Source organism: Littorina saxatilis, linkage group LG3 (genome assembly GCF_037325665.1).
Source record: "Littorina saxatilis isolate snail1 linkage group LG3, US_GU_Lsax_2.0, whole genome shotgun sequence".
Classification (NCBI taxonomy): domain Eukaryota; kingdom Metazoa; phylum Mollusca; class Gastropoda; order Littorinimorpha; family Littorinidae; genus Littorina; species Littorina saxatilis.
This window is the reverse complement of record NC_090247.1, coordinates 33,917,254-33,937,167: the sequence shown is the minus strand read 5'-3', so window position 1 is coordinate 33,937,167 and position 19,914 is coordinate 33,917,254. Positions and strand designations below refer to the sequence as shown.

The 19,914-nt window shown below is 43.8% G+C and overlaps 1 protein-coding gene across 3 annotated transcripts in view; it reads right to left on the bottom strand.

Moving 5' to 3' along the window:
• Positions 1 to 281: 281 nt before the first annotated feature.
• Positions 282 to 19,914, bottom strand: part of LOC138962193 (afadin-like) — a 79,412-nt gene continuing 59,779 nt past the window's right edge. For 2 of the 3 annotated variants that reach the window (XM_070333923.1, XM_070333924.1), the window contains exons 19-27: positions 16,959 to 17,032; positions 16,318 to 16,436; positions 15,288 to 15,425; positions 14,559 to 14,863; positions 12,168 to 14,156; positions 11,726 to 11,847; positions 10,974 to 11,088; positions 9,665 to 9,778; positions 282 to 8,172 (exon numbers count right to left, since the gene is read on the bottom strand). In XM_070333923.1, coding sequence (XP_070190024.1) covers positions 7,258 to 8,172; positions 9,665 to 9,778; positions 10,974 to 11,088; positions 11,726 to 11,847; positions 12,168 to 14,156; positions 14,559 to 14,863; positions 15,288 to 15,425; positions 16,318 to 16,436; positions 16,959 to 17,032 — 3,891 coding nt within the window. In that variant the 3' untranslated portion in view covers positions 282 to 7,257. The remainder of the gene's footprint in view (positions 8,173 to 9,664; positions 9,779 to 10,973; positions 11,089 to 11,725; positions 11,848 to 12,167; positions 14,157 to 14,558; positions 14,864 to 15,287; positions 15,426 to 16,317; positions 16,437 to 16,958; positions 17,033 to 19,914) is intronic. The other variant, XM_070333925.1, reaches the window with a different exon arrangement.

Below are 19,914 nucleotides of genomic sequence, written 5' to 3'. Positions count from 1 at the left end.
GAATACGCGCGATATAAGCCTCATATTGATTGATTGATTGATTGTGTGTGTGCGCGCTCGTGCGTACGTATGTGTGTGTGCGTGCGTGTGTGCATGCGTGTGCTGGTATCTGTCTGTCGTCCTCTCCACACGACACAGCTTAGCTTAATCATTGAGTGAAACAAAAACTCCACAATACTTGCATTGGACTACCCACATCAACATCAACACACATTACTCACAGACAATTTAAATAGTTTCCTTTCTCTTCAAACATGTTCAAAAATAAACACAAACAAGCATTATAAATCATTTGTAGCTTTATTGCTCGGTTAAAAATTCCATGGAAATGTACTTTACAGGTTCATACACACTTACAGGGCTGGAGTGAATCAAAGGCATGTGTCATCAAAACTTTCATCAAGGATATGAGATGAAATGAAAAAGACAAAATAAATTCCAACAAAAAGGTTCAAAGTCTGTGTAGTTGTGTTTAGATAAAATAAACCAGGTACAACATGCACACCTTGACTAGACATTCACCTTTCACGCAGAGGACTTTCTGACAGTATCAAAAACAAATCAAGTATTGTTTATATGACAATGAGTAAAGAGTGTTGCTGTCTCTGAAACTTGTAATCAAAGTCAATAAAAAAAATTTTAAAAAAATATATAAACAACAAATAATGAGTGATATCGTTGCCAATTTTCTGTTGTGCAAAAGATACCAATGATAATGTTATATTGTATACTAAATAGTTTCGTTCATGTGCTTTCATTCTGACCAAGTGTAGGTATCTTATCAGGAACAGAATAACCATCCACAACCCTTCAAAGCACTGATATTCTATGGAAGGCAATCTCTCGTCTCTGCTTTAAATACAATTTCTGAGCCAGAAGTTTTCTTTGAAATACACCACAGTGTAAAGCAATTGGTCACAAGGGGTTTGCATTTGAAGCAATATAAATCCACATAAAAGGTTTAAACCTACCAAAAAGAGTAGACTGAATGATATGTCTTCAAATCAGCGTGTACATAACATAAAACACTGTTGCAGATTTTTTTAACTGCTGCGAAAAACGTGAGTGGCACTTTCACATTGCATTAGTGAATATTTCATTATCATTGAAGGGTTGACCACATAATTAAAGTAGCTTATTCTTCTCAGCTCAAACCAGTAACATTTTTTTTCACAACCAAATTTCCATTACTACTCATTCTCAGACACTTCAATATTCAAAGTCAAGGACGTTTTCTGTTTAAAGGATGTTATGAAATTCAAGGACATTTCAAGGTCAACGGTAAATTTCAAACGGTCAAAGGCTTCACATGAATAAGACACTTGAGTTTAGGCAGTCTGAATCGGACGGAAAGTCACAAGCTTTTCAATTTTTCAGTTAGACTGCATTTCAGTTCTCAATTCAATTTAAAAAATAATCTTTTTGAAACAATTGTAACAAGATGGGCACTTATAGCTTTTCATTATTACATTTCATTAACAAAAACAATATGAGGTACAAAAAGGAAACCCTTTGTAGCAATTTTGTCTGAGTCCAGCTATTGAGAAATAACACTCCCCAAGCAATAAAATAACTACTTCTGAGCAAATAAGACTTTACACAAGGTATACTGTAAAAACCTGGCCTTATCTCAACCAACCTGATCCTACAGTAACTGCCCTGGAACAGAAAGGACTGAAAGTGAGCTATCCCCTTATTTCAGGCGGGGATATAGCTCAGTTGGTAGCGCGCTGGATTTGTATTTCAGTTGGCCGCTGTCAGCGTGAGTTCGATCCCAGGTTCGGCGGAAATTTATTTCACAGAGTCAACTTTATGTGCAGACTCTCTTCGGTGTCCGAACCTCCCCCCGTGTACACTACATTGGGTGTGCACGTTAAAGATCCCACGATTGACAAAAGGGTCTTTCCTGGCAAAATTGCTTAGGCACAGTTAATAATTGTCTACCTATACCCGTGTGACTTGGAATAATAGGCCGTGAAAGGTAAATATGCGCCGAAATGGCTGCAATCTACTGGCCGTATAAAATTTCATCTCACACGGCATCACTGCAGAGCGCCTAGAACTGTACCCACGGAATATGCGCGATATAAGACTCATTGATTGATTGATTGATTTCACAGTAAACAAAACGTATAACCAACAACAATTTAAATGTCTGTTTGTGTTTGTCCATCTGGTAAGTATATATTCAATGTCTTACTTTCCCATTAAAACTGCAGTACAGGAAGGTAAAAATCACATATGTTCTTGCAAGTTGTCATGAATGCAATGAATCAGGAATGCTAGATAGTATTCAATTCATAGTCAACTTTCAAGTGTACGTCGACATTCATCACTCAAACATACTCCACTCAGTTTCATTCACTTTCAAACAGAACCCCTAAGCTCGATAATGAAGAAATTGTCTGTACTTAATAAGAACACACAACTCGGTCACATTCGCCTTAAAATGAACGTCTACACTTGGTAATGAAGAGTACATAGAGAAGTATACCAGAGCAAATATTATATGCATAGAAGCTTTTGCTTTATAAATAAGACTGAGTCTATACTACTTCCGCAGAGAAACAACACAACACAACTCTACTATCTGAGGGTCTCTACCAAACAACACAGCATTAAAGAGTTTTAAATGAAAACATGCTTAAAGCTGCTGTCACTCCTGCTATTTTTTCATCATTAGCTCAAATGTTTGCAGTCTTTCTTTTTCTTTACATAATGGTTTTGTTGTTCTTGACACAATGAGGAGGACAAAACAAAATGAGAAAAGGAGGGATATGTTTATCATTTACAACCAATCCCCCTCCGCAAACCGTGAGAAAAACACTTTAGGTTCCTGCAACAAAATTCACTGGCGGGGGATCTAAAAAAGTGTTATTTATTTTTGTACAAACAGCACAGGGTGACAGGCTTCAAACCACAACCTCTACAGCTGATATTGTGTACACAACCAATCGAATTAGTCAAAACAAAAAAACAATAAAGAAAAAGTCTGTCTTACAAAAGCAATGCAGCTGTACAAAATAAATACAATGATACCAGACACTAACCTTTTGACTTGCACCCACTCCTCCTCTCTACGCCGTGCGCCCCCTTTACAGACATATACACAAACAAAAAGGGAGTCATCTTTCTTTCTTTATTTGGTGTTTAACGTCGTTTTCAACCACGAAGGTTATATCGCGACGGGGAAAGGGGGGGAGATGGGATAGAGCAACTTGTTAATTGTTTCTTGTTCACAAAAGCACTAATCAAAAAATTGCTCCAGGGGCTTGCAACGTAGTACAATATATTACCTTACTGGGAAAGGACTTAACATTTCTTACATACTGCTCGACTAAAATCTTTACAAACATTGCCTATATTCTATACAAGAAACACTTAACAAGGGTAAAAGGAGAAACAGAATCCGTTAGTCGCCTCTTACGACATGCTGGGGAGCATCGGGTAAATTCTTCCCCCTAACCCGCGGGGGGTAAAGGGAGTAATAATAATGAGAGAAGGGGGTGGGCATAGGGGTGAGTGGGGGCTGTCTAAAACCTAATACATGCAATAAAATGTTTCGTTCTAAAACACATTAGCTTCCAATGATCACATGAATTTATGAAGTCTTAACCACCAAGGCAATGTTGTAAATAGACAGAGGCGGGGCAAATATTCTGAAAAAGTCAGACGGCATTTTGCTTGCCACATGCTATATGGTGATTTTTCATGTAGTCTCTGATTCTTCCTCACAACCATTTGAGTAATTTTGATATGCAAGACACGCCTAGCAGTGTTGACATTTGTACCACACACAAAAAACACCATCATGCATATATGTTCATTTGACTGTACAATGAAGGTAGAGCAAAGCCAACTTTGTGCAGACAAATATTAGGAGCATAATTATCCTCATTCAAAAAAGACTGTAGGCAATATTTATACAAACAAAACAATTTCATATAAGCTTTTTCAGTAGTGATAATTGTTCCAAACGTGTTACAGCGACAGGCAATGAATCATGTTGTGATGTATACGTAACTTGAAACACAGAAGTCCCACCTTTTGCTTGCTGCCATTGCATACACAAGGTCACACGTCACCATCACAAATTACACAATAAAGTCTGCGTCTCTCGCATGTATTTCAATCAAATGCATGTTCCGGCTCACTGGACACACAGATCAATTCACAATCTTGCAGCTCAAAGCTAACACCATCAAGACCCTTCCAAAGATTCAAACTCGTGAACATCAGCATTAAGCAAAGCAGCTTTGTAGGACAGTTTGATAACTTGTGCAGAGCACTGTGCCTTTCAACCAAACTAATGTAGACTGTGTCGTACAGGTACCCTCCTTTTTGTGCAGTCAGTCTCGTAAATCGACATACATGTAGATTCATCCATGCTTTTACATGGGATTAGCGCATCTTTTCAACACTGAACAGATCTAAGCTGGTACTAACAGGGATGGGTCTGGGGCAGAAACGAGAAAGCTTACAAGGGCACACGCCTCTCATAAGAAGCTCCCTGGAGCTGAGAAATGTCTTTAATTTGGACACCACAAACGGGCTATTTTTCTGTGTTTCGAATTGATAGAAAAATCGTTTTGACAACCATCTCTGTACAAATTCCATCCCAGTGGTATGCACATTCACTGACACAGGAAAGAAGTTGTCTTCAACCAGCATGAAGAATGTTGAATCTTGGAACTGTCTCGATGGTGCAGTGCTTGAACCGCCTCTGATCAGTAAGCAGACTGTCTCCAGTAAGACAGACCGAACACACACTGCTGTGTCCCTTACCCTAATACATGCTAAAAGCGAGCTAGCCTCTTCCTTTTTTCAAATTCAAAAACAAGCATTCTTATATGATTAAATGCACATGAAAACACGGGCAAGATTGGTGATAAAATGCTGGTCACAAATGTTGATATTATGGTTACGGGCGAGTACACAAACGTTTACAAGAATGTAGATTGATATAAAATGTTTAGAATGACGGGTTAAATCGATGCAGTGGGATTCTGTGGCATGGTTGTCTGATTTTATTTCTATTTTTGTGTGTGTTGTTCTTCTCCAAATGCACCTTCCATTTGCTGAAAAACACGGTACAAAACACTGAATGTGATATGAGCCTGTGATAATTACATCTGACGGTACCTTTCACTGATAATGACAACGAATATAAATCAAAACACAACTTTCTCAAGATATGTGGGAACTGATCATACGAAATGAAAGAAAGTAGAATGAAAAGGAATTAATGAAAATCAGATATGTATAATCTAATAGATGAAAGTTTTGTGCAGTTTCAGTCCAAAGTTTGTGAAACAGGAGCTAATGTATTTTGATATTTACAACAGTAATAAGAAAACAGAAGCACTTCGTACAGCTGGTGTTTGCATAGATGCCACATGGCAATAAATGTTCCGTTTAAAAAACAGGTTCCATTTCAAAATCTTAAAAGAAAGTCCGTCCATAACTCACGCTTGCTTTCTTTTAACTCTCCCTGACACCCGTTTTGAGAACGTCGTTTTATCACCTGTCTAGTAGCTGAACCGTGTTCTAAAAATCAACATCCCCACGTATTTAGTTGCTTTGTATGTTTACAGAATGCAAATGAAGGCTTATTCAGAAAAAGAAATCATGACTGATTTTGTAAGACGAACACTACAGAAGATGCTAGCACCGGGGCGGGGATGTAGCTCAGTCGATAGCGCGCTGGATTTGTATCCAGTTGGCCGCTGTCAGCGTGAGTTCGTCCCCACGTTCGGCGAGAGATTTATTTCTCAGAGTCAACTTTGTGTGCAGGCTCTCCTCGGTGTCCGAACACCCCCGTGTGTACACGCAAGCACAAGACCAAGTGCGCACGAAAAAGATCCTGTAATCCATGTCAGAGTTCGGTGGGTTATAGAAACACGAAAATACCCAGCATGCTTCCTCCGAAAACGGCGTATGGCTGCCTAAATGGCGGGGTAAAAAACGGTCATACACGTAAAATTCCACTCGTGCAAAAAACACGAGTGTACGTGGGAGTTTCAGCCCACGAACGCAGAAGAAGAAGAAGAAGAAGCTAGCACCCATTGTTAACTACAATAACTCACAGTTCACCAAGCTATAACAGACATAGAACTATTCAACAGTCAATTGTTAATGATTGTGGAGAGAGGATAGAACCTGAATAACTGGTAAAAACACTGTAATGTGAGCTTTTAATGCCATGGTCATTTGTATAGCACAACTCTTGTTATAACATACAACACGAAAACCTACCAAGCTGGAGTTATCTTTGAAAACTCAAGATATGTCTTTAACAAATTAAATGGTCACAATCCATTCTATTTATTTCAATTTCTGCTCTTTCCGAAACTTTACATCAACTTCACAACATGTATGTATATTTTGACAATGTTCAACAGATGCACTTACCAATATTCTGTGTAGAAAAATAGAGTTCAATGATTCGTTGGATACGTCAAGATGGCGAAAAGTGTAGAATGTTCACCAGATCATTATTAAAAGTTTATTAAAAAAAATGTTTTTAAAAAAAAGAAGAAAGAAGAACCAAGCCATATTGATCACAACTTTGTCACATATCACAAGTTCTTATACATCAAATCTCTCTCTCTTGAAAGGAAAAGAAAATAAACGATTTGTTCTTCACAGCTTGGAATGCTACCCGTGTCACTTACCACTTATTTCAGGAAAAAATATCTTTGTTCACAAATAGAGAGTGAAGTAGTTTTGGTCTCCTTCCTCCATTCTCAATATCACCTTTGTTACAGGAATTACAATGTGTGGGAAAATGTATTGATCTGTCAGGGCAAAGTATCCATAGATTTGGTCAACCTGACAGTGGTAAGGGTAACAAATATGATTAGTAGTTTCCAGTAGAACTGAAAGCTTCATTCTGATTTCTTGTTTAGACTCTTTTTCACATTCTCTCTTAGATCAACGTTCTTTTTATGCAGTCGTTATGTACACATCCACCTTACCTCACTCCATTCCACCATACGAACAAAAAGTTTAAGTGTAGCAATACATACAAATGTTACAAGCATGGAACTCAGCAACTAAGCTCAGTATAACAAGCGATATTGGAGCACGTTGCATATGGCTGATCATCAGCACACTTGGAAAGTAAACGCCATTCAAACAAATTATTTCAGCATGCCAAGGTCAAGGCAAAACCACCAATGTCAAGGAGAGGGCAAAGTCACACTGCCTTGACGACGGTTACCACGGCAGCAACCAAACAAGACACCACACACTGGGCTATTGTCCGTTCAGCTGAGATTCAATGTTGCGCAGTGTCTTGGAGGCTTTTGGCTTGTACTTTGGCGCGTCCTCGCCAGCCTCCTGAGCGAAATACTTCATCTTGTCCCGGAACGACATGCGTTCCACCGCTGGCTTACGCACACCGCTGGCAGCTTTCTGTGCCTCGATGCGGGACCGGGGATCCCGGTACACCTCCTGAGAGCCGATGACAGCTGGGGTGTTTTCCGAACGGACGTAGCTGGTTGCCGGGCGGGAGGCATCCTGCGGAGGCGTGTTGAAGACATCGTTAGCCCCGTGGGGCACGTGGTCTGCAGGCGGGGACAAGTTGTGCTCAGAGGAGAAGGATTGAGAGGGAGTCCTGTCTTGGTAGGTGTTCATGTCCGTGTTGAACGACACAGATTTCTTGCCACCTGGTCCTTGGCCTTGTTGCTGCTGCTGTTGTTGTTGGGGCGGTGGTGGTGGTGGTGGGGGCAGGTCCTGCTGCTGATGGAAGGACAGGCTGGTGTAGTCCAGGTTGTTGCGCGTGGCGGCCGCTGTGTTGTAGGAAGACTTTCTCTCTGGAGGGGGTGGGGCCAGGTTCTCCTTCTCCGTAGGCGGAGGGAGGTTCATGTACTGCTGGTAGCCCTGGCCTTGCCCCGCGTTATTCTTGGCCCTTCCCACTCCGTTGTTGAGGTGTCCCCCGGGCCCTCCAACGGGTCCCCCATTGCCCGTTGGCTGCTGACTTGAGCTGAGGGATTCCAGTCGCCGCCGTTCATCCGAGACGCGGATCTCGCGGTTCTGGTCTATGCGTTGCTGTCGCTGCTGCAGCATCTGTTGCGTGACGTAATCGTCGTTCTGTCGTCTCGCTTCTGCCCGCAGTCGCAGCTCCTCAGTGTCCCTGGCCATCTGCATCTCCTGCAGTCGCTCCCTCTCCTGCAACACACAGTATGACGAGTGAGACAGTGTTAGACTTAACAGTTGCTTACTACTTGGTACATTTCTTGAGAGAAGTTTTCACCGTAGCACTATTCACACAAAGACTGTTTTACACTGCTTTTGCTATACTTGAGAAAATCCTCGATCGTGTATTTTTTTTTTCTTCTTCTTCTGTATTCATGGGCTGAAACTGCAACATACACTCATGTTTTTTGCAGGAGTGGGTTTTCACGTGTTTGACCGATTAGGCAGCCGTACGCTGAATTTTTTTTCTGGGCGGGGGGGGGGGGGGGGGGGGGGGGGGGTGTGTGTGCTTGATATTGACATGTTTCTATAACCCGCCAAACTCTGACATGGATTACAGGAACTTTTCTGTGTGCACTTGGTCTTGTGCTTAAGTGTACACACGATGGGGGGTAAAGCATGAGCAGGTCTGCAAATAAGTTGACCTGGGAGATCAGAAAAATCTCCACATTTAATCCACTAGGTGCGTTATCATTTTTCTAACCAAGAGAGTTTTACACTGCCTTTCTCTTTGCACATTGAGTACAAAATATGAGATACACGTATGTAAAAAATAGTTACCATAGATCAATCAGTTCAACTCCAGCCATACTCTGATTTGTTCCCAGGGAACACAGAATTTACAAGGCCCAGAATTATTAAGTAGGAATTGTCTTCTGAAGCATGCACAGACTTTAAGCCCCAAGACTTTGCATGTTTATCAAAAGTATCAGTGATAAGTTTACTACTCCTGGTTCCGTGCCTGGTAAATCCTGTGTTCCCTGGGAACAAGGCCATAATGAAGCGCGGGCTTTAAAGTCAACCATCATGTCGGCATTCAGAATAAAAACAGATTTGGTCACATTTTTTCTCTCTTGACTTTGTAATAAGGTTACCAAAAACTGGTGGTTAATATATTTGAAGTCAGTCAAGATGATGTTTTAGGAGTTTTCCTCAACAAGTTAGAACTATAGCGTCTACTAGCAAAGCAGTGAATTCATGAGAATGAAAAAAATTGTGCTCTTCCGAGGAAACAAAAAAGCAATCAAAGACAACCAAGCAGTGTTCAGGGGGGAAAACAACACCACCAAAAGACAAGCAAAGCATAGTATCACACCAATAAATCACTTCTCAGACTTCTATGAGACCATACAATAGCAGATTCCAAGTGACAATGGAACCACAAAAACCAAGGGCAGTATCATCACAAGCAGGCATGGTACTGAACTGAAAGAAACATTCCCTGAAAATATGCCGGAGTTACAAGCGGCCTCATAGGCTCCCTGGAGGGGTCAAGGGGCAGCACCCCTACCAGGATCCAGAACATTTTTTACCTTTGAACACTATTTTCTGCTCAGCTTCCTAAAGTCCCAAAGCAGTTGTACAAAACCAAATTATTCCGATTTTTTTATAGTTTCGTTGATTTCCACAATCATGTGGTTGTACCATGCCTGATAAGGGAACAGCCTTGAAGAGCGCTACCCACCATCTGGCGTCGTTTGTTCACTTCCTCTTCCCGGCGCTGTCGCATCTTCTCCTCTTCCATCATCAGCAGTCGTTTCTGTTCCTCATAGTTCTGCCTCTGCTTCTCACGGGCCTCCTGAAGAGAGCAAGGTGGGAGAGGGAGGGAGGGGAGGACAGACTGTGAATCGTGCTTAAGAACACACTTGTAAGGTAAGGTAAGGTTGGGTCATTCATTTCCCTCGTGGAAACTCAGGTAGATTTCTTCCTGGTTAAAGCCAGCTGCCATATAGTACGGCGCTACCAATTTGTTCTTGTATGGTAGTCTCTAAATTACTTCCCAAAATGTTATATCTTCGCATGATTCTCTTCACAAAAGCTCTATCAACGTGAAACAGACATAACAACACAATAGAGATGCACAGGTAAAATGTCAAATGAAAATCGTAACCAAGTGAAGCAAAATGCCAGAAACAAGATCTAAAAAAAACAAAGGGAAGTAAGCGCTTTTAAGACAAACAACAATAGTGAGCGAGAGTTATGCTGAACCATTCTCCTGGCACCTGGGAGAATAAGAAGCATTGAAATCAACAATCGACTTGCATCCTCAAAATTGTTCATGAACATTTGTTTTAGAATGAAACTGGTTTGTTTATTTTAATGCTCCTTATTCTCTCAGGTGTCAGCTGATCGGTTGTACGTAACACTGTCTGCTGTTGTCTTTTGTGAAATGTTAAAAATGTTATTCTATTTGCAGATTGGCAGCTCTAACAATGTAAAAAATATCTATCCTCTGGGGAAAAAAAAGGTGAAATATCAAAACACTGCCAAGTAAGTTCTATTTGCAGATTTCAACAGCTGCACGAAGATGCATATTAGTTTAGAATTTAAATCGGGTGGGTTTAGTACTCAGATCTGGTAGAACGTAAACTCAAACCTTGAAGCTGCAGGTGAAAAGAAAATAAGGAAGAGAGAGAGACATGAGGAGTGGTTGTGTGGGACCACAGTGGACAGGGAAAGCAAAAGCAAGGACAATATCTGGGGGAAGACAGAGATAACACACATTTGGTTGGATGTGTTTGTTTGTGTGTGTGTGTGTGTGTGTGTGTGTGTGTGTGTGTGTGTGTGTGTGTGTGTGTGTGTGTGTGTGTGTGTGTGTGTGTTTATGTAAGCATGCATGTGCATGTCTGCATTTGTGCACACACCTGTGGGGGAGGCAGGGAGGACACATCTATACATCTGTAATCCACTTCTCTCCATAAAGCACCCAATCTGCCAAAGCTGCCTACAAGCAAACCTACACTCAGCTCTCCTGTGGCTACATCTAAACCTACCCTTTGCAGTCGCAGCTGTTCCTGGTGGTCCTTGGATCTCCGCTGCTGCCGTTTCTCCATCCTCTCGTGCATCTCCTGTCGGTCCTTCTCCATCATCTCCAGCCGACGCTCCAACCTGATAACACACACATACACAGTGTTATACATAGGTTGGAGTGGATATTACAGTGGTACCCCCCCCCCCCCCCCCCCACATTAATGACCTTCAAAAATCTGACAAAATCATGTCTTAAAAAGGAGGGAGTCTTGAATTAGGGGTACATTTACTGAACAAACAGGGTCTTAAATTGGGGGTTCCACTGTATCAGTTCGTATATCTTCAAAGTCTTCTCAACTTTCAGCAGAGGGTGCAGTGTTAAAGCACACAGAAAATGCTATTAGCTTTGTAATACTTGACGTCTTTAATATTCTCAATGAATAAAGCCAAAGTGGCAGGATGCCCAGGTTGCCTTTTGGCAATGTTTGCTGGTCACTTGATGGTCAACTCTCAGTAATATAACCAACCTTGGAAATAATGGTCACATAAAAAAGGACAAGATAGCTGGAGCTTCCTGATGATAAACGATACATTGTACCTCATTTCTCACTTAGTCCTGAAAATGGCAGACAGTTGTGAAAGGTTCTTCAGTCAAATCTAAAAGGGCTGTATTGTTGATATTTCATGCTTGTCTCGGTACAGAACAATGGAACAGGTGAGAAAGAGACTGTTTTCCCGTTTCATTTCTATATTCCCTTTCTATCCAGTAACTCACCTTTGCATTCGTTCTTTTTCTTTTTGTGCGTCTTGGATCGCCTGGCGATGATCAAGGTCGCCGATTCTCTGGCGTGACTTTTCCAGGTCGTCCTTCAGAGACGTGATCAGCCTTTCTCTGGTCTGTAAAAAAGATCACAAACAGAAAGAATAGAATCAAAGCTTTAACCAGTTCAGTAATGCTATCCCCAGAAAACACATTCTTTCTTGTGTTAGTTTTGCCTAGTGGTAGACCAGCCCTTGCACCAGAACACAAAGGTGAATTTCAAATTGTTCAAGTTAATCAGTGTTTACTCTTATTAATTTTAGAATGCTGACAGTGTTTTTCACATTGTGACAAACAAATGAATATCAAATAAGACCTGCCAATAGAGGCAAAGCTCAAACCAAAAATGCAAAACTTACAAAATTTAAAAATAAAGTGAGTCCAAAAGAGCACTTACAAAGAGACGTTCCATCATCTCCTCATCATCGTCATCAGCATCGTAGTCTCCCTTCTCATCCACCTCCTTCACCCTACGCTGAAACTCATGCTCCAGTTTCAGCTTCCTCAGCCTTTCCTGGTCAGGAATGCTCAGATACGACCGCGACTCCAGATCGACGATCTCCCGCTCGCGAGCACGATACAGATCTTCTGCCTGCTGTTCCTCAGCCTTTTCCTTCTCTGCTCGATCCCAGGCCGAATTCTTGTTGAGCCCACTGGGGGTCAAGGGGGGGTTAGCCTGCAATGGGGAGGAAGGTGGGGGTAGCTGCTGCGGTTGAGGTGGGCCAAGCTGTTGGTGGGGTTGGTAGAGGGAGGTGGGCTTGGTGGTGAAAGTCTGTGATGGAGGAGGAGGGTGTTGTTGTTGCTGAGGGGGGTTATTCCGCGATGAGTATGGCTCATGGAAGTCGGGTGGGGTGGTCAGGGGAACCTGCCCGGCGGGCCCCGCACCAGCCCTCACCTCCGACACAAAGTTTATGTTCTGGTAGTTAGGGGCTTGGTTCTGCTGGTCCTTACCTGGGGCGCTGTATCCTCCTGGCACAGGCTGCCCGTAGCGGTCATACGTCGTCGCCAGGTTTGAAGGGGGAGGGGTGGGCTGACCGGTCATCGACTCCATCAGCCTCTGCTGCTCCTCTTGCAGTTGCTGGTCATAGAAGTCCTGCGGGGGAGGGGGGAGAGGGGGAAGTTCTTCGTTGTCCTCAGGGGGTGGAGGCAAGTCTGGCGGGTTGTCTCTGGCCAGACCGGGCTGCGTAGCTGGGTAGCCGTAAGGGCCAGGATCACCACGCACAGAGGGGAACTTCTGCATGGAGTAGCCTCCTCGGGGGTCTGGCTGCTGCATAGCTCTGGGGTCTTGCTGCATCCCCCTTGGATCTTGTTGCATTGACCTTGGATCTTGCTGCATCGACCTTGGGTCTGGCTGCATTGTTCTTGTATCCTGCTGCACTGCTCTGGGATCTTGCTGCATAAATCTGGGATCTTGCCCTTGCAAAGTAGTTCTGGGATCAGGTTGCCCCATTCTTGGGTCAGGTCTTTCCACTTGGTGTGCCTGCTGTCGATCAGCATTTCCGTAGAAACCAGGCTGAGTCTGTCGGTTGTCAACAGTCTTGAAGGGCACCTCAGCGGGTTGCACCTTTGGCCCGGGCTTCTTGGCAACAGCAGGTTTGGGCATGATGGCTGGCTTGGGTTTGCCGTCACTTTCGCTGGGGGGTCTGTGCAGCTGGTGGAATGGCGGAGCAGGCTCCTGGCTGGCAGCCTGCGTGTTTTCATAGAAGTTGGGCTGCCTCTGCTGGTTGGTCTGCTGCGGGGCTTTCTGCGGGGCGCCCTGGTTACCAAACAGCCTGTCCCTAGCGCTGAGTCTCGGCTGCTCAGGTTGCGTCTGCTGTTGGGGACGACTATTAGCCACGGAGCCGATGTTGGTGTAAGGCGGGCTGTCGTTGGTTGTAGCCTCGTTGGCCCTCGGACCCTGGTTCTGGGCGCCATAAGCGTTAGGAGGGGGACCTTGACCGCTAAACCCTGGACCCTGGCTGCCTGGCGGGAACACCTGGTTGTGGTTGATGTAGGGGGGGCTGTGGGGGCCGTTGTCCGTGCCACGATACCCAGGGTTCTGGTTGGCGTACTGGGGGCTGTGGTTGGGGTCGTTACCGCGGTAACCCTGGCCGTGGGGGTCATACTTGTCCTGCCACTCTCGCAGCTTGTGAGCGGTAACGTCCTCAGACTTGGGCCGAGCAGCGTAGTTGTAGTCATCGCGGGGCGGCTGCTGCTGGGTGTCGTAATATGCTGACTGCGGCCGCATGTCCCTGTTGCTGTTGGAGGAAGCGCGGGAGGACACGGATGATCGATCAGAGGGCCTGTGGCCGGGAGGGTGGAGCTGAGGGTTGGGACCCAGTCCTCCAGGCTTCACGTTCTGGTTGATGTCCTGGTTGTAACTGCCGTGCCCTGAGCCGGGGCTCACCTGCAACACACACACATAAGTAAGGAACATATTTTCACAGTTGAACACAAATTTATCAACTAGACTAAACAAGTGAAAAAGCTGTGAAATTGATCAGATTGGAAAAGCCATCATGAAAAATGTATCAAAGACAGTGTTCCAAGCTAATACATTCTTCTAAACCTGAGAAGTGGTTGCCCATGTTGTGGAGCAACTAAAAATAAGAGTCACATGTGCATTGGTCATCAGAAATAGTGTGAACACAAACAAAATGAAGATTAAAATTCATACTTGCACCTTATAAATCCAAGAAAGACATTTGATGTCGATGCACCCAGTCACAAAAGAAACCCACATCTAAAATGTTACCGAAAACAATAATCCGTCGTCATCTCAACATTTCCCACCACCAACCCAACCTACCTGAGGCTGGTTCTCATAGTCATTGGGTCGGATGTCGGGCCGGCGCCCAGCCGGTGAGTACTGCGGGTAGCCTGACACCCCAGGGTGCAGCATGCTCACAGACGCCGCTCCCCGCATGTTGGCGTGCGGGTCATTTCTCTCGAAAGACGTGTCCACGTGCAGGTTAGAGGTGGACTTTGAGCGAGGGTCGATCCCTTGACGGTTGTAGTTGCTTGGCTCCGGTGGCTGGGGCGGTTGATATTGTTGCTGCTGCTGGGACAGGTTGCCGGCTGACGGTGATCTCAGCCGATCCAGGTTGTCTGAGCCTGAAGAAGTTACAATGTTGATTACTTGGTCTGCTGTTTTCATGATGGAAAGCCAAAATGTAGTGCACTTCATTCTTTCCAGTTTCCTCAACTAAATATTACGTTACTTAATAAGTGCTGTGAACTCAGCTTCTGCTGCGCTGGTGGCAGCACTAAGGCAACCGATGATCTGTTACTAACAGGAGCAATGACTGGGATCAGATGGCATTTTATGAACAAGAGGATGTGGTGCACAACGTCCCCATCACATTTGAGTTATCTAGGAATGCACCGATGTTAGCAATGCTATAGGTTTCCGAACACTCCTTGATATAAACAAGTGTGTCATAATTATGATCCCATGTAATATTGTATCAAGCATCATAAGTAAAATACCAAAAAGTACTGGCAAACACCGCCTATAAACAACTGTACAGTAACTGACCTCTGGCATTCGGATTCTGTCCCCTAGGCTGTGGCACAGGGCGTGATCGATTCAGGTCATTGGGCGAGTCCTGAGGCGGGCCCATGTACGGGGGTGGGGCTTCCTCTCCGCGGCCCATGGGCCCTCCCTTCACAGGATCTGTGTCGACAAAAATCTTACTATGTATATCTATCTATGGCAGAAAGAAAACTTCATAAATTGATCGACCAGAAAATAACAAACCTCTACCAGATCTACTTTTCCATTTTTCTTTAAAGTTTGCTACAGATGATATGTATTTGAAGTACAAAGAAGCCTAATTGTTTCAGATGTGAAAACAAAAATCAGCCCAAACAGTTAGTTCTTTTTTGTTCACAAAATACTGAGTTAATCAGTTACAAACAAGCAAGTTGACAATTTTGTTTCTTTTAGAGCTCCTTATCATCACAAAAAAACAAAAAGAAAACAAAAAAGTCAACCATTTTTGCACAAAATCAAGCACACACAAAATGATAGTAAGCAAGTTAAATAGAGACCAACAATCATTAGGTTAACAAAAAAAGAATATTGATGTTTCAAGAAACAGAAGAAACAAACTGTCACACTTTTCCAATTGTCTTTCACAAAACAGGAGTATAGCACTGAACCATATTTTGTTTGTTCGTTCATGGGCTGAAACTCCCACGGCTTTTACGTGTATGACCGTTTTTACCCCGCCATTTAGGCAGCCATACGCCGCTTTCGGAGGAAGCATGCTGGGTATTTTCGTGTTTCTATAACCCACCGAACTCTGACATGGATTACAGGATCTTTTTCGTGCGCACTTGGTCTTGCGCTTGCGTGTACACACGGGGGTGTTCGGACACCGAGGAGAGTCTGCACACAAAGTTGACTCTGAGAAATAAATCTCTCGCCGAACGTGGGGACGAACTCACGCTGACAGCGGCCAACTGGATACAAATCCAGCGCGCTACCGACTGAGCTACATCCCCGCCCCACTGAACCATATCACAAACATTATCTGTAAGAAAGACAAAGGGAGAGTACTGACGTCGCTGCACTGTGGGTGAAGGTTCATTGAGAAGAGTTGCCAGCCCATGGTAGAAGGCGCCTTGCTTGGCTACTTTCAGTGTCACCACATCACCTGTCTGTGTCATCAGCTCTGCTGCCCTGGAAATATCACATATCTTTTAAACACAGTCTCAATCACAACATATTCTTGTAAATTTACAGCTGTCAGAAACGTCTGATGGCCTAAATTGAAATGCCTTTTTGGCATCAGACATTGCAAGATGAAAGCTGACTAATCTGGTTGACAGTGCGTACTAGTTCATCATGAGTCACACTAAATGACGTTAAAAAGAGACATGTTTCTTTCGTTTGTGACATGCGACAGTTTAAGTTGTTTTTTTGCATCCAACTACAAGAAATCACAGAGACAATCAGGTCTTTTATTCAGAAATTCTGGAGAAAATGTTGAAAATTACATTCAAAATGGTGCAATCTGACACAAATCTGAGTAATTTTACAGCGGTCTCTCATTTTTAACATTTTTCTGAATTTCATAAAGTCACAATGGGACCCGTGGACAATAAAAAAAAAAGACAATGCACACCCTAAAAGCAGTAAGTGAACAAAGTTACGCGTGATCACAGTGCTGATATAACCTCTGATATAATGTATACTACATACTTGTCCTGAGAGAGTCCCACCAGACTCCTTCCGTCCACCTCCAGCAGTTGATCTCCTGCTTTCAGTCTACCATCCTGTAACACAAAGACATCCATCTCAACAGTTACAGCATGTCAACATGTAGTCAATCCATGTCTGTAACACCATGTGAACAACTACAACATATCAACATGTAGTCAATCCATGTATGTAACACCATGTCAACAATTACAACATGACAACATGCAGTCAAATCATGCCTGTAACACCATGTCAACAATTACAACATGACAACATGTAGTCAACCCATGCCTGTAACACCATGTCAACAATTACAACATGAAAACATGTAGTCAATCCATGTCTGTAACACCATGTGAACAACTACAACATGACAACATGTAGTCAATCCATGTCTGTAACACCATGTGAACAACTACAACATGAAAACATGTAGTCAATCTATGTCTGTAACACCATGTCAACAACTACAACATGACAACTGTAGTCAACCCATGCCTGTAACATCATGTGAACAACTACAACATGAAAACATGTAGTCAATCCATGTCTGTAACACCATGTGAACAATTACAGCATGACAACATGTAGTCAATCTATGCCTGTAACACCATGTGAACAATTACAGCATGACAACATGTAGTCAATCTATGCCTGTAACACCATGTCAACAATTACAACATGACAACATGAAGTCAACCCATGCCTGTAACACCATGTCAACAATTACAACATGACAACATGAAGTCAATCTATGCCTGTAACACCATGTGAACAATTACAGCATGACAACATGTAGTCAATCTATGCCTGTAACACCATGTGAACAACTACAACATGAAAACATGTAGTCAATCTATGCCTGTAACACCATGTGAACAACTACAACATGACAACATGTAGTCAACCCATGCCTGTAACACCATGTGAACAACTACAACATGAAAACATGTAGTCAATCTATGCCTGTAACACCATGTGAACTACTACAACATGACAACATGTAGTCAACCCATGCCTGTAACACCATGTGAACAACTACAACATGTCAACATGTAGTCAACCCATGCCTGTAACACCATGTGAACAACTACAACATGTCAACATGTAGTCAACCCATGCCTGTAACACCATGTGAACAACTACAACATGACATGTAGTCAACCCATGCCTGTAACACCATGTGAACTACAACTTGTCAACATGTAGTCAACCCATGCCTGTAACACCATGTGAACTACAACTTGTCAACATGTAGTCAACCCATGCCTGTAACACCATGTGAACTACAACTTGTCAACATGTAGTCAACCCATGCCCGTAACACCATGTCAACAACTACAACTTGTCAACATGGAGTCAACCCATGCCTATAACACCATGTGAACAATTACAACATGTCAACAATTACAACATGTCAACATGTACAGTAGTACCTGCCATATCCGGTCACCCATTAGTCATTGCAAAGGTGACCGCAAATATCAGGTGGCCGTTCATTACAGGCCCCCTCCTCCTCCAAAAAAACCCCAAAAACACGATCAAGTTTTCATGAAGAAAAGAAAGCGATCATCCACGAGCCGCCGATTCATTGTCTCTGTTAGTTTTGCTTTCGTTTATACATCTTAATTATTTGCGTGTTTAACTCGATCGTCCTGGCTGAGCTATTGTTTCGTATGTTTCTATGTGTGTTGTTTGGATTATTATATATGTATTTGAGTGTCAGATAAACAAGTGTTTCAAACTCACATCAGCTGTGATCGATCCGGAAGTGACTGCCGTAAATGTACATGTATGCTCATGTCTGTATTTACAGTTTGCGCATGCGTAAGTATTCATGTCGTCTGCTCGTGCTGTGCCGTCTGTGCACACAACACACACACACCGTCACACACACACACACACACAAGCTGGATATTAATGATTCAATGCCCGCGAAAGTGACAAGTGGCCATTAAGTGGCCGCTCCTGTCGAGTAAGAGGGGCACCTTAGGGCAAAAATCAGTGACCGTTGACCGCGTCAGACAGGTTAACGGCCATTAAGAGTCAATTATATACTGTTCAAAAAAAGAAACGCATAGCTTGTAATATTTGGTTAATTTAGTAATATGGCTACAAGGATATCCACCAAACTGCAGAAAATGTTTATCTGGTCGTCGACCTTTCGTCCATTGCCACAAGTGAGCTCTGCACGTGACGCATGCGTTATCAGTGGCTACAATGTCAAAATTGCTCATTTGGCATGACCACTCGTCATGCTTCAGTGTAATCTCGTGAAACTCGGGGAATATTGAGCTCTCACCATGTCTTCCAAAACCCATAAAAGCGGATTGTTCGCCACAAAGAAATCAGACGACAATTCAGCGACGAAAGATGGCCCGATTGAGCAGAGAAGACCGCCAAATTGCATTGGGTCGTTTACAAGCAGGCCAAAGTCAAAGTGCAATCGCCAGGCACTTCCACGTGTCCCAGAGCACCATCAGTAGACTGTGGGTCAGGTTTCAAGCCACTGGCTCCGTTGCTGACTTGCCACGAGCGGGAAGACCAAGGGCGACAACTGCTGCTCACGACCGCTTCATACGGCTCCGCCACCTCCGGAATCGTTTCCTGTCGGCCTCATCTTCTGTCCAGGCTCTCCCCGGGCCACACCGATTATCGGACCAGACCGTGCGGAACCGCCTGCATGAAGCTGGTTTGAGAGCTCGCAGACCTCACAGAGGAGCTGTCCTCACCCGCCGCCATCGCCAGAACCGAGTGCAGTGGGGCAACCAGCACCTTCGCTGGACCGTCCGGAATCACTGGAGACACGTGTGGTTCAGCGACGAGTCCTACTTCCTGCTCCAGCGACATGATGGTCGGAGGAGGGTCTACCGGAGAGTAAACGAACGTTACGCGCCCAACTGTGTGGATGAGGCACCCGTTCATGGTGGTGGAGGCGTCATGGTGTGGGGGGCGA